Source organism: Corvus cornix, chromosome Z (assembly GCF_000738735.6).
Source record: "Corvus cornix cornix isolate S_Up_H32 chromosome Z, ASM73873v5, whole genome shotgun sequence".
NCBI lineage: Eukaryota > Metazoa > Chordata > Aves > Passeriformes > Corvidae > Corvus > Corvus cornix.
Genome location: NC_046357.1, coordinates 13,898,939 through 13,912,837, shown reverse-complemented (window position 1 = coordinate 13,912,837; position 13,899 = coordinate 13,898,939). Strand labels below are relative to the sequence as shown.

The window sequence follows — 13,899 nt, the reverse complement described above, 5'->3', positions numbered from 1 at the left end:
ACTCAACAGACTCCCCGGCCTGCTTAAAGAACTAACTATGCAACAAACAGATCAAAAATAGAAAAACATTTACCTGCATTGTTTGGAGCAGCTGATGCATAAGAGAACAGAAACAAACGTTTAAGCAGCTTAGGAGTCTGGCTATGATGAACTATACCACTGACGATCTAGAAAAGGACCAACAATTAACACCCAAACACACACCAAGGCTATCAGTATAAAAAAAAAAAAAAAAAAAGTCTTTTTTATTTACCAACCCCTCCATCCAGGTTTTGAACAAAACTGATGGGTTCTATCCCCAACAACTGAAACCTGACTTTCAGGAAGGTTTCTCTGTTGTCTGCAAGACACTGTACCTACTTTGTCTAAGCAGTATTATATATGTTCGACCTCTGGAATTACTCTTATTTAAATAAAGTTAGTTGACTCTTAGTTTGGAGTTCAGACTAACTTGTCAAAAAACTGAAGTTATCAGAAAGAAACACTATATTGAAGTCTAAAATACAATGAAATTACATGTCACAAATAAAACAACTTTACAGCTTGCCTGAGCTGGAGCTAATTTCCTGTAGCACTCCCACTCTTTAAAGAGCCACTGCACCTATCTTTTAACTGCTGTGCATAATGAAATGTTTAATGATATCAGCCTTTTACTTTCTGTCTCAGCTGGAAATGATCATAAAACACTTCCAAGTTTCAGGGATTTCTCAGAGTGAATTTCATCCTTCCCTCATCCCCACAACTAAACACCCAACACCGAGTTAAAAATAGAAAAGCAAATTAAGTTACTATACTTACTCTTTTCACTTCCTCTTCTTTTGTGTATCTCAGGCAGAAGTTAAATACTCTAAGGTCTTTACAGTATATAATTAACTTCTCTGGGTATTTTCTCAGCTGTCCTGTTAGAAGCTTCTTCTTCTCATCATAAACTGCAGAATTAAAAAGTTAAGTAAATATCAAAAAGGTGTATGTTGTATGTTGAAAAAGCTGTCCCTGCTTGACTTTCCAGAATTCTCGAGAAACTAATTCAAGCCCAAGTTTTCTCAAGACAAAACAAGCATCCTACAACACAGGCTGGCAAGCTCTTGTGCTAATACACTCAAGCTTTTCTTTTAAAACCCATCAAATTACTTCATACAAGATAAAAGGCAAATCTGCAGCAAACCAGCTGCTCAGTAGTATATCTTTTCGCATTCTGATTGCACAGTAAGGTAAAAGTTTCAAGATATATAAAGAACAACTTAGTAGTTTTACCCAAGGGGAAGTCCCCAGGCATCTGAGATCATTCTAAGTTCCTTAAAAATACTTTTTTTAACCACCATGAAGTCCCCAAGGCAAACCTCTGCTCACTTCTCTTTGAGGATGTACCATTTCACTACTTCAAGTGCTGCCAGCTGGGCCACTGCATATGACACTAAACAATGTCTCATAACCAGCTTCACCAGTCTGCCCCAGTTCACTCCTTCACAAATCCACACCACCATTTATAAACATTCTGAATACTCATAACTCGTCCAAGAACAGGATTCTCAATAAAGCCTTCCCCTACTTAAAGACTATCAGCCCCATTCTCATTTATCTTTTTAGCAATATTGGCACACCTCTAAGCCCCAATGCAAAGCACTCCTTGATTTACTTGACAATTAAAACCTCCTTTTCTATCTCTTTAATATGCTGAAGACATCATGAATCTCATAAAACAAAGTTCCCTTAGACAAACAAAAATAATTGTTTGAGAATTTGGTACCTGTACTGCTATTGCTCAAATGAAGTGAATACATCCATATCTACCTAAATAGTTGACACATTGGAAGATCCTTGTCTACCAAATTTAGGGACTTTTCACAGTACATTTTCTGCTTTTAACAACTGCATTTTGAAGGAATCATTTTGTCTGTTCCAGCAGATAATTAATCCAATTAATTTAACCAAATAGATTAAAATAATTTGACAAGCTTGACAGATAAGACTGGGTTCTGATAAATTTCTTAGCTGTCATTTCATCATTAAATACAACTGCAGCTGCTTTTTCCAAATCTATTGGTTTTCCAAAAAGGATGTACTTGTACAAGGAACACCAGCACTCTAAGTCTCCCAAGGGGTAGAAAGCTGACTTACCTCCATATATTTGATCTACACATTGCAGAGTTATGTCATTTTCTCCTACAATCTTATTCTTAAATTGTGGCTCCTAGAAACATGAAAAAAATTTTTTTAAATGTCACGCTACAGTAGTACCTTCTGCCAAGTAAAGGCTTTCCATACACTGTTTTCATATCAGCATTACTTTTTATTCTTACAAGCTGTGTAAGGCACAGAAGAACACTGAAGAACAGTTATTAAAATACAGACAGATGCAAATTACACACACAGTTTATAAACTGCAAGTATAGCTTTATTTACGTTTCAGCCATGCTTGAAATGTACATATAATTTTTACTTTTCAAATAGCTTCAAAGCATACATTCTATTGAGAGTCATTTTTCTAACCAGAATCACTGCAGTAAACAGGAAATACAGTAACTTCATGTAATCCAAGCCCTTTTATGACAAGTTTCCTTGCTATGGGAACCTGGCAGGAAATACAAAGTCTCTTAAAAGAACAAGTATCCCAAGAACATTCCAACATTAAAGTCAGATTTATCACTGGGTAAAATGAAGACACACAAAGAACCCAATTACCTTATCTACCACATAACCAAACTTGAAGTGATTTGGAGTTCCATTCACTTCTACCATTCCATGAATTCCATTAAAAATGGCATTTGCGTGATGCCCACAACTAAACGCTATTATTTTCAATATTATTACCAAAAGGCTAATGTACAGCAAATTATATTTTACTGTGAACAGAGTTTACCTTATTCAAGTTACTTCCAGGTCTGCAGTACTCTGAACGAAATGGCTAATACTGAACTTTTGTTAAAAGAAATATAGTTGATTTGGCATGTTATAAACACAAGGTTCAAAACCAGCAATGGAACAGAAATTAGCATGGTCATTAACAACCTTCCACAGATCATTTGAGATTTGTGTCAAAATTTTGATTCTGCAGCTTTTTCTTAAATAATTCCAGAAGGTCCAATAACCGGTACTTGGCTGCAGAAGCCTTAGTTTAATGCTTAAACTCTGTGAAATTTTACCCCAAGAAATGTCTGACTACAAGCAACGTGTGCCAAATCATATTATTCTCCTTCTCCTTCACTGTCAAGATCACCTTGACCTTGGGAGCCACTAGACTCTCCTTTCACTTCTATTACCTAAATGGACTAAACTATTTCAACACTTAAGATTACCAAAAGCACTGTGGCATTACCATTCTCCTCTGACAGCTCAATTTGAGCACCTAAACCAAAGGAAAAAAAGACAGAAATAATTTTTAAGATTTGAGGAGTTTTTACCTTTTTCAGTGTTTGCAAGCTCAACAGCACTAGGTTTTTAAATCTTTTCAGTAAACACCTGACTCTGAATGAAATAATTCAGAGCTTTACTGAGCCACACAATTTTTCAGAGCATTTTTGCTGAGTATTAGCTTGCTCAGTCTTGTACAGCCTCAAATGATTCTGCAGCTGTAGCCCAAAGTCAAATCAGGCAGATGTTATCCATCATCAGAGCTACATTTGACATTCACACTTCCATAAATGCTACCAAGACAGAGTCAGAAATCAGCTTTAAACAAACTGTTAAGTTTTCAAAACAATGGATTCTTTTAACTTAACTTTCGCTAAGTCAAAATATGAAGTTATAAACTATGTCTAATGTAAGTGTCCACACAAACGCTTCCACTGTATTTGCTTAAAGTAGTCATTAGAGCTTGAGGAAGGATCAAGCAGATGCAGACTGATTTAAGTAAGTCTGCACTCATTAGGAAATTTTATACATTTATGTTCATTCTGCATCTTTATCTAAGGGAAGGATACAATTATTTATTCAGAGCCTGTTTAGTCATAATTAGAAGACTTGTTTTCTTACATTATCATCTGAAGCAGAATCATCATCAAGGAAAGAAATCTTGAAGTTTGTGCACACGAGTTTCCCGTAAGTGCCACGATTTGATCCATCCTCTTGTATATACTTGTACACAGTGCTGGCTTCACAAAGCAGCAGTTCACCTGCAGAGAAAAAGCACTTGCAACATTAAGTGACATTTACAGTTGAATTATTTCAATTGTTATCTCAAACTCAGCAATAACTTCCTGGCAGTTTCTCAGAACCGTATGCCTAAAGATATTTCATCACTGTTACACAAAACCACCAAGAGGCAGCTCCTGGAATCAGCATATTGAGAGCCTTCCAGGTTACTAACATTATTCCAGAAGGCCTGAACTGCAGATGTTTGGGAGCTCTGTAACCAGAGGTATCTGTGTCATGGCTTACTCCAAATGCAGGAGGAGAGCAATCATTTGAGTGTATACTCAAAAAAAACCCCCTAACCCAGAAAGAGTACTTTATGTAGTCAATAAACAAGTTGAAAATTATTCCAATCTTCCTTACTGGTAAACTCTAAGAATGCTGAAATATTTGAATTAATTATTTCAAGTTCATCATAGTTACTTTTTCATAGCTTTGACTATTTTACAGGTCCCAGGGCTATTTTGAAGTCTCAAACACAAGTCTGCATAAATAAGAGTCAATTAAGTTCAAGTGTCAGAATTCACAGGAAATGAACTTCAAATTTAAGAAAGTAAAGCTTTAATAGACTCTCAGTCCTTCCTAAAAAGTGTAGGGAACCAAACAGAAGAATACTGGTTTATTGTAAACTTTTACCTGTATTTTGTCTTTCCTTATCTTGGAAAATATCTTTTAAAAAGAAATAATTGTAAATTACAACAGAAAATATTAACAGTAAATGAAACATCGGAAGGCCCAAGTAACTCACAGTAGAGGCAAAGCCACTAGAAGGTAAATTTCCTCTAGTACTTGTCTTCAGTTCCAAACAAATAAAACCCATCCAACTTTAACTTCTAAGAAACAGGGCAAACTCAAGCATAGACATTTCTCCACATGCAGCTTACTTGAGGACATGGTGCTCTATAAAAAATTAGTTTTTATAGAATTTTCAACATCCCATGCAGATACAGATGTTAAAAACACTTCAACCTGCATGGGTTGTTAAACCAAACCCTGTATTTTACTACCTGTGATATTCATATCACATGAGTGTTTGCTGCTGACAAGGAAATATTTAAGTATTAATCACTAATTTTTATTACTTACATCTAGTAATACACCATGGTTACCTGGTAATAAGCGAGGATTTACTTCCTTTTCTATGGGTTCCTTTATGTGTATTTCCTAAAGAGAGAAAGAGTAATTATTACTTTGCAAAGATCCTTCAACACATGCTGTAAAGAACTACACCCTCTTTAATTCCTCACATTCTGGCAAATTAAAATTAAGGAAAAAAGCCTCCTAAACTAAAGGAGTATATGTTTGCAATGTGATCTTTCCACTTAATGTCAGAAGTCTATTTGCTAAATAATTGTTTTGACATCCACAGTGTCAGTTACATGCATTTGTGAACACACAAAAAAATGCACTATTTGTGTAAGTAACAGACAGTAATAAAACATTACCAATACTTTTTAAGTTCTCTCAGCACACCTAAATGGATAAGCACAAACTTAGTATTACAACACCATCTCCCAGGTCATTCATAAGCTTTTCCATGTATGATTTGCTATTTTTCTAATGTACCCTTCAGTTTTTCAAGTTTCATCCATGACTCCCTGTTTCTGATTTTCTTACACACATTATTTCAACCAAAATACAAAAGTTATTTAAACAGCACTAATGGGACTATATGGAAAGGCATTTCAGGATCTTGGAGCTAAGAGGTAAAATCTAGTGACAGGATATCCTTCAGTTTGGACCCAAATTGCACAAAACAAACATATTAAATTCTCAGTGTCACTTATTCTAGCCTTTAGGCACTGACAGTTGGGCTAAAATTTCCAGCCAAAAGACAAACTAGAGGACATGCTACACCCTTCCTGCTCAGCCAGTTCAGAACTTCCTCCTCCAAGACCTAATCACTTTACTTGCACTGGAGTCTTTCTGGAAAATCATTAGTTAACTGGAAACCCCCCTGGGGGCATAGCAGTAAGCAAGCTAATTTTAGTTTGTCATCAGCATCCAGAGTCAGATACCGCAATTCAAGGCAAACAATCAAAAGAAGATATAAGCAATAATAATTTTGCTGGATTAAATACAGAGAAACAAAAGCCCCTGAGAGTACAAAAATAAACAGCCTCTGCCATTCATATAAACACTTGCTCTCCACACTCAGAAGACCTAGAAGTGAGTTTGAAGGCTGCACAGCAAAGCTAAAACCACCAGGAAACCACCTCCTGATAACAGCAGAGATGCTCAAGATAGGCTGAAAAGAGAAAAAGGTTATAAAATGAGAGTGGCAGCAATGTAAAGAAAGAAATCCATAACAACAGCTGACAGCTAATAGAGAAAACAAACCCCAGTCTGCAGTGTTTTTCTTCTAAATGTGGATGTTGTAGAAGTAAATTTTAATCAAAGTTTAGGCTAGTCAGCTAAAAAAGTTAGCTAAAAATGTTACTATGGCTTAAGCTGAATACTTCTGCATTCAGAGGAGAAATAAATACACCTTTTCTTCCCCCAGTGTTGTCTCCTCACCACTGGTAGCTCTAAGCTAAGCTTTGGGTTTACAAGTGCCTTTAACAGCTCTGCCTTATACAATCACTCTTTGTGTCCAACTACATGCAACACTGCTCAGAAAACTGCATGCCAACAATCACTTCCACAGAACAGTAAAGCAGTTATACCAGCCAGGTGCTTTTCCAGTACCTTTTACTTTGGGAGATACAATAAAGAATGTTGTAACTTCTGTTCCTGCATACACACTGCTCATACTTATTGCCATGAGTACCAGATTATGCTACCGTTGGCAGGTAAGAACTGAGGGAAAAAAAAAAAATTTGACCCCAAAGAAGTTCTTTGAGCTTAGACCCATCTGTTAAAACGCAGTGAAGCTTTTATAACAAGTTTTGAACGCAAATAATGTTGAACAAGTGGTTTGGGGTTTGGTTACAAATTAAAATTGGTTATATTCTGAAAGGAGTTAGAAGTTTAATCAAATTGCATCACAGCAGATTAGAGACCACAAACACAGAGATCACCTTGTAAAATCCAGTTTCACTTTGTTGACAAAACCCCACAGACATTGAAGTGCTTATTAGAGGCACAATTCCTATAACATTCAATAGATTGCAGGAGTTAAGCCTCCAGAAGAGTTCTACTTGAAAGTCAACATTTACATTCCCATAATAAATTCATAAACATATTAAAGGTGGTTTTGATACATATATGCTAGAGATATCTAGACTTCAAGCCATTAGCACTACTGAAGAACCCATGCTGCTGCACTCATTTTCCTAGTGAGGGTATTAAAACACATCAGATTTCACTATTGTCAGATTTTGTATTTACCCTTTTCAGCAAGAAGGTAAAGATCTGTAAGAAGAATTAACTCACCATTAGTCAGTTCAAGTTGTGTAGGAACACATATAAGTGGATCAGCTGCCATCTCCACTCTGTTTCACCTTTATTTTTATAATGAATGTAAGTTTTGGGGCAACACAGATCTTACCACTAGCTGAAGAGCCTGCTGACTGTTCAATTCATGCTGCTCAACACCCCTTTAATCAGTCACACGTTCACAGTCACCCACCCACTCCTTTATCCCTGGTTTGTCTCACTACACGGTGAGGTAATTTGGTTTGTAAAATCAGCTGGGAAGTATGTACTTGTCCTACATTTGGTTTTGTTGTTAGTGCCTATTGTTAGCAGAACTGGCTCATCAACAGGTCAGATGAGCACAGAAACAAAAGAAAGGGAAGCAGCAGAAGTAAGACTGCCTCTTTATGCAAGCTACTAAGTACATTTGGACCTCAGGAATCTTCACCCTCTGACCATTTGTTGAAGGTAAGCATGCAAGTACTTTCCATATGTGACCACTGAAAGCCATGCAAACCTCTAGACAGACAGTTCTTCATCTGTAGCTCCCCTGTTCTGAATGCCCCAAGCAGCATTTTGTCATTTCTTACTCAAGATAGAACCTGGGAAACCCTACTACCAGCCACTGCTAAAAGCAGTCACCCATAGGACACCATGCAAATGAGGAAAATTAACTTTGTTTCTGTAATTTCTGAGGCAAAGACCTCAACTTTTCTGAAGGTTTTAGAAACTTCTTTTCTAAGAGATGCTTCTAACCTGTGCACTTACCTTGTGCTACATTCCTTCTTCCACGCTCTCAAACCGTGGTAGGAAATATGGCAACACCCTTTAATTATCAATTTTAATAGTACAGAGTACCAAAGCATGCCAAAACTTCATGCTGCCATGCCACACCAAACTAATTCATAATACATCCTCATTCTTGCCAACAGAAAATCAACTGTTTTTCTTAAGGAAAGTTTTCTTCTTGTTTTTTACCCAAATATAAGGAACAACTGCACAGTTTGCAATACCCAGGGACTACGCTCAGCTCTCCCCCCCAAAAAATTTATTTAAAGGAGTTAAAATACTTTCCCCGAGTCTGTCTGGGGAGACAGGTCTTCCCCAAGTGCTGAAGGCATGAGTGAGGCAGCTAAGTTTAGGGCAACAAGGTCAGGTAGCAGCTATGCCATATTAACAGGGTCCTAACAGAGCAGGAGGGGAATCCCAAATGACTCCTGCTCTTTGTACTACAGGCTCACCACAACTGAGAGCAATTCCTCTCACTCCACAGGGAGGTAAACAGCTGTGCACAGGAAATATGTAAAGAGAGAAAAACATTCACTGCATGCCAGAATCCAGATCTTGATAGAGAATCTGTTTGTTTTTTTTAATCATTATTGACATACATACATGCATACATGTGCCGACTGATACTGATTTTGCTTATCACCCCCAGCAGAGACACCATGCATACAGTCTGCTGTTCCAAATTGTAAACTCTGAACCCCCCTTACCCCACAGTAATGCTTCCACTGATCCATAGCTGGACATTTGTGCTAGAGGTAATTGTGACAATGAAAAGCAAGTATGTTTACTTTTAGTAAAAATACTGAGAAAGCATGTTTGAAGGATTCAAATAATGAAGGAACAAGTTATCACTTCCAGGGTATCAAGGATACTGGTTGAAACAGTTGACAAAAAAGCTGACAGCAAATAGCAGTGCTGCAAGAATACAAAGTACTTTAATGCTTTTATATAGTTTTCCACAAGTAAGCTCTGCACAGGGAAGCTCTACATCCTGGTGACATTTGCTCTGAGCATCTGTTTTTTTCATATTTACTTCACTGAAAGACTAAAAGAGGGGTGAGATTAAGCTAAATGTATACTTAAAAAAGTTATCGGTTGTAAAAGTCACACTGTGTACTGAAATACTTGCAAATTAGTTGTGGTGCTCCAACAAGTGAATACAGTGCTCCTGAGTAAAATAAACTTGTGTGGAACAGTTCCACTGGAATTTCACGCAAAACAGGAAACACCCGTGCAAAAGCTGAGTAGCTACTTTGCATCCAGAAACAAACTACATTACATGCCTGTTATCTTCTGAAGGACTCCTCGGTGGTCAAACAAGCCTAATCATTGTATGCCATACAATCCAGAGCATATACTTACTATACTTTAATAACATTGCTGAGAATAATCTGTAACTGCTTGTTTTCCTTCCTTTCACAGCTCCATTATCCAGAAGTCTATTAGATCACAGCACATATTTTCCATGTCCGTTTCATCTCTTATCCTTTCCTCTTTCCTTACATTGTCCTGTCCATCTCCTCTGACACCAACGCCTGGCTTCCCTCATGCCAGCCCAGCTGTCCACTTCACTAACTCCTGTTCATTATTCCACCCTTCAACTCCACTATTCCAATTGTGTAGGAGGGAGGTACTTTTTAAAGACTGATCATACAGAACACACAATATTGTACCCAGATTTACAAGCAAAAATTATTCGTGGTGGTTATGAGCGAACAACAGTGCAGGATCTGAGAGACAAAGCACACAAGGTACGAAAGTTACCCTCAGCAGTCTGTGGTGTACCCCAGATTTCAGGGACAAGCAGCATGAAGCAGAATGACCTCTTCTATAGTTTAAAGGCTAACACAGAAAATAACATCTCATAAGAATTAATATGAAGGATTTAGCTTTACAGAACGAATGCAAAAATACCAACTTCAAGCTTGAAATCAAATTTAAAATCTAATTTTTTATGTGAATTAAGGTTTTTAGGAAAATATGATGTAGCTTGTTTGTCTTGTAAATAATTTCAGTTTTCAAAACAGTTAGAAATCATGAAGTAATTCAATGGTTCTTGTTTCACTGTCTCCCCAGACACAGATCCTACGTCTGTGATATGAAATGTCAAAACATTGACTTTACACCCCAGTATTCACCCCACTTCCTGCACGGTAGCCAAGTCTGTCCTGAGGGGAAGTGTGTCATTAATATCAACATCCTACGGTCTCACTCCAAACAGACCATTGATTGATCTGCAGTTCCATACAGCAGAGCATAACTAGGTTATATTTAGTCAGATGTTAAAAACGCTGCTTTTCCAGACATTCTGGGGTTTCACAGCAGAAATTACTTCTGTTCCTTTAATAAACAGCATTTTCTTTTCACTCCTTACTTCCATCTGGTCATATATTAACACAGATAGAGTTCCTGTTTCTTTTCATATTCAAATAAGTGCACACAGCAGCTTAAAGCTGACTTGATTTTATTTTTCTGAGCGTGCCTCAGGTATCTGAAGATGGACTAAACAAGGTGGGGATAAACGAAACCTCAGCTCTGCCTGTTAATTTCCCTATTCTAGGGCTCCCCTAACCTAGAAGCAGCAGTTTAAGGTCTTAAAATAACTTCCCAAGCAAACCAAGACAAGACCACAGAAGCTGGAGGCTGCAAGCAAGGCACGATACAACGTGACACTACTCTATTGCTCTGTACTGCATAGTGGCTGATTGGAAATCTTGCTTCAGGCTGAAAGTACAAAGAGATTCAAGGCAAGGCTCTGCAAATTCATGGAGAAGTCCACCATTAACTCCAATCCAACACAGCTGAAATCTCAAGCTCATCAAGTCCCTGAACTGCTATTTCCCACCTTCCAACAGCGCCTGCCAGAGGAAGCATCACACCTGTTGCCAATACTTCTTCTCCGAACACCTGGAAATTAAAATGCCTTGATGAAAGTTCCCAGCTAACCAAACTATGTTCCACATAAAAGGAATTAGGAATTTCCACTGTTTTCATCAGTCTAGTTCTACTTTTGAAACTCAACTACATGAAAATTAACCTGTACAGGAAACCTGTGTTCAGGAAGTTGTTTTTCTTGAGTGCACACACTTCTGTGAGAGAGGCTCACTTCTTCTTACTTTAAGATATTTAATTAACATGCTTTTTCTAGATACCAAAATAGCCTTACAGGTTTCATCATATATCTAAAATTTTATTTTTAATCTTCATAAAAGCCACAGAAGTCTTCAGTTTCCTGAGTAACCATTAGGGCAGTTACAGACTGTCAACAGCAGAGTCAAACTTGCTTTACTTGCTAATCACATCAGACCTCAGTTTCACTGTGTCTTTGAAGGTGCAAAAGAGACACCCATTCTGTGGCAGAAGTCATGTCTATAACACGAAGTTTCTGCTGCAACACTGCATGACATTCCTAAATTTAAGTGAAATATGGAGAGGCTTAAAAGCAGCAAGAATACCTAAAAGAGTTAAGGACTGCAATGTCTAGTGAATCAGGATATTTCATAAACAGCCTCATCTTCCAGTGTTAGATACCTTTGTTACTCTTCCTGCAGCCATCAGGATCATATTTGAAGTGTTAAATCACTGCACTTAAATTCAAGTTAAAGTACTCTTTATCATTTGGTATCTTGCTGCACTATGTATATATTTACTTGTACTCTTTCCCACCAGACATTTTTTCTAGCAAGCATTAGTCATACACCACACTCTTTTAAATGGTGAAATGTCTTCCAGCAACTCCAACAAGTGAAGTGTTACTTCCACAAAATTCAGTTCCTTGTGTATCTGTACAAGGTACTTTCCAAAGGTGAAAAAGTGACCTCAGACAGGGACATATTTGCTGACTCCAGAAATATTTGTAGCTATCACTTCCAGCTGTTTTCACTTGGAAATATAAGAAAGAGATAAAACTTTTAAAGTAAACTGATGAACTACACGCCACCAGGGCTGAACAATGTATAAAACCTTATAAAGATTTGCTATCAAAAACTAAGGACACAAGTTTTAAATACCACAGCTGATTTTGGCTATAACAACCCTGATTGTTCTTTCAGATAGAGTGAGAAATAAAAACAGCAGATTCACCAAGGTCCTATCAGTGACAGACTCCGAACTAACTAACAAGACTGACAAAAATCTCTTCCTGAAGAAGCTCTCAAGAGAATTAACGATTAAGAAGAATCAGTTTGACACAAAGAACTAGAAGAAGAAAAAAACCCCAACACTTATGGCCCATATTCATGAAATGTTTTTCCTAGAAAACACTTGTTTACCAGGAATACGAATGATGGAGTACAGAACAATACTGACCTAATACCATGTGCTAACAAGATGACCTCAGTAAACTGAGCCTAAGGTCTCTTTGATCAAACCGTCAACATAAGTTTCGATAAATAAGTGAAAGGACAACAGGCAGAACAATACGAAAGATACACACAGAAAGATACACACTGCCAAGAATTCAACATCGAGCTGTTAAGGAAGGATATCCAGGGCTTTCCAGCGGCGGAACTGATAGCAAGGAGCTCACCGAACAGAACGTGAAGTGATGCTGCTCAGGGACAATAAGAACAACAGGTTCGCAATGTCCCACCTTACGGGCCGAACAGCCGCAGCCCGACATCTGGCCACCGCTTACAGAAACAACTCCGCTGACCAGCCAGCTCTATTTTTTAAGCTCTTTTCCTGCTCGGGGCAGCCCAGGCAGGCTGAGCCCCGCAGTGCCCGGCGGCACCCCTGGCCCGGCCCCGCTCCGCTCCGCTCCCACCGCCCCGCGCAGCTCTCCCCGCTCCCCGAGCCCCGGCCGGGTGCCCGCGGCTGCCCTGCCCCGCCCGCCCGGCCCCGCACCTCCGGGCTGATGTAGGACACGAAGGACGGCTTGGCCGCCCTGGCCCCGCCGCCCAACATGGCCCCGGCCGGCGGCGGCGCTTCCCAGCGCTCGTCCCAAGCGGGGAGGCAGCGGAAGGAGCGATCCCGCGGCAGCGCGGCGACGCCGAGCCGCATCACCGAGCCGGCACCGCCCATGCCCGCCCCCGGCCCCAGACCCGGCCCCAGCTCCGGCCCCGCGCGGCGCCGGCCATTTCTGCGGCACCGCCTCCCCGCTGCGCCCGCCCTCACGGGGCACGGCCCGTGTCAGTCACCGGCCCGGGGCGCTCCTGGGCGCGGGGGTGGCCGCGGCTGCCGGGCGTGCCCCGGCGAGTGCCCCGCGCCGCTCTGCTGTCGGCCTGCGGGTGCGGCTCGAGCCCCGGGTGCCCGCGCTCGCCTTTTTAATTTCGGGGTAGCCACGTACGTTTTTGCGGGGCTGCATGGGCCGCCAGCGCCTGGCCTGTGCCTTGATCCAGTCGTCACTTTCATAGAGGTAAAAAAATCACAGAAGGGTTCGGGCTGTAAAGGACCTTGAACTCATCTTGTTGCACCCCCCTGCCGTGGGCAGGCACACCTCCCACCAGACCAGGTTGCTCAGAGCTCCATGCAACCTGGCCCTGAGCACTTCCAGGGATGCGGCATGCACAGCTGCTCTGGTCAACCTGTGCCAGTGCATCACCACTCTCACAGTAAAGAATGTCTTCCTAATATCGCATCTAAACTTTGTTTAACTCATGTATTGCACTGTTTCTTACTCAG

At 39.9% G+C, this 13,899-nt stretch overlaps 1 protein-coding gene across 1 annotated transcript in view; it reads right to left on the bottom strand.

Annotated features, from left to right (window-relative positions):
- The window catches only part of MTMR12 (myotubularin related protein 12), a 33,368-nt gene extending 20,088 nt beyond the window's left edge, over positions 1 to 13,280 (bottom strand). The window contains exons 1-6 of the mRNA XM_039567059.1: positions 13,123 to 13,280; positions 5,241 to 5,295; positions 3,973 to 4,112; positions 2,119 to 2,191; positions 799 to 929; positions 74 to 167 (exon numbers count right to left, since the gene is read on the bottom strand). Of these exons, the coding sequence (XP_039422993.1) occupies positions 74 to 167; positions 799 to 929; positions 2,119 to 2,191; positions 3,973 to 4,112; positions 5,241 to 5,295; positions 13,123 to 13,278 (649 nt within the window). The 5' untranslated portion in view covers positions 13,279 to 13,280. The remainder of the gene's footprint in view (positions 1 to 73; positions 168 to 798; positions 930 to 2,118; positions 2,192 to 3,972; positions 4,113 to 5,240; positions 5,296 to 13,122) is intronic.
- Between the last annotated feature and the right edge of the window lie 619 nt (positions 13,281 to 13,899).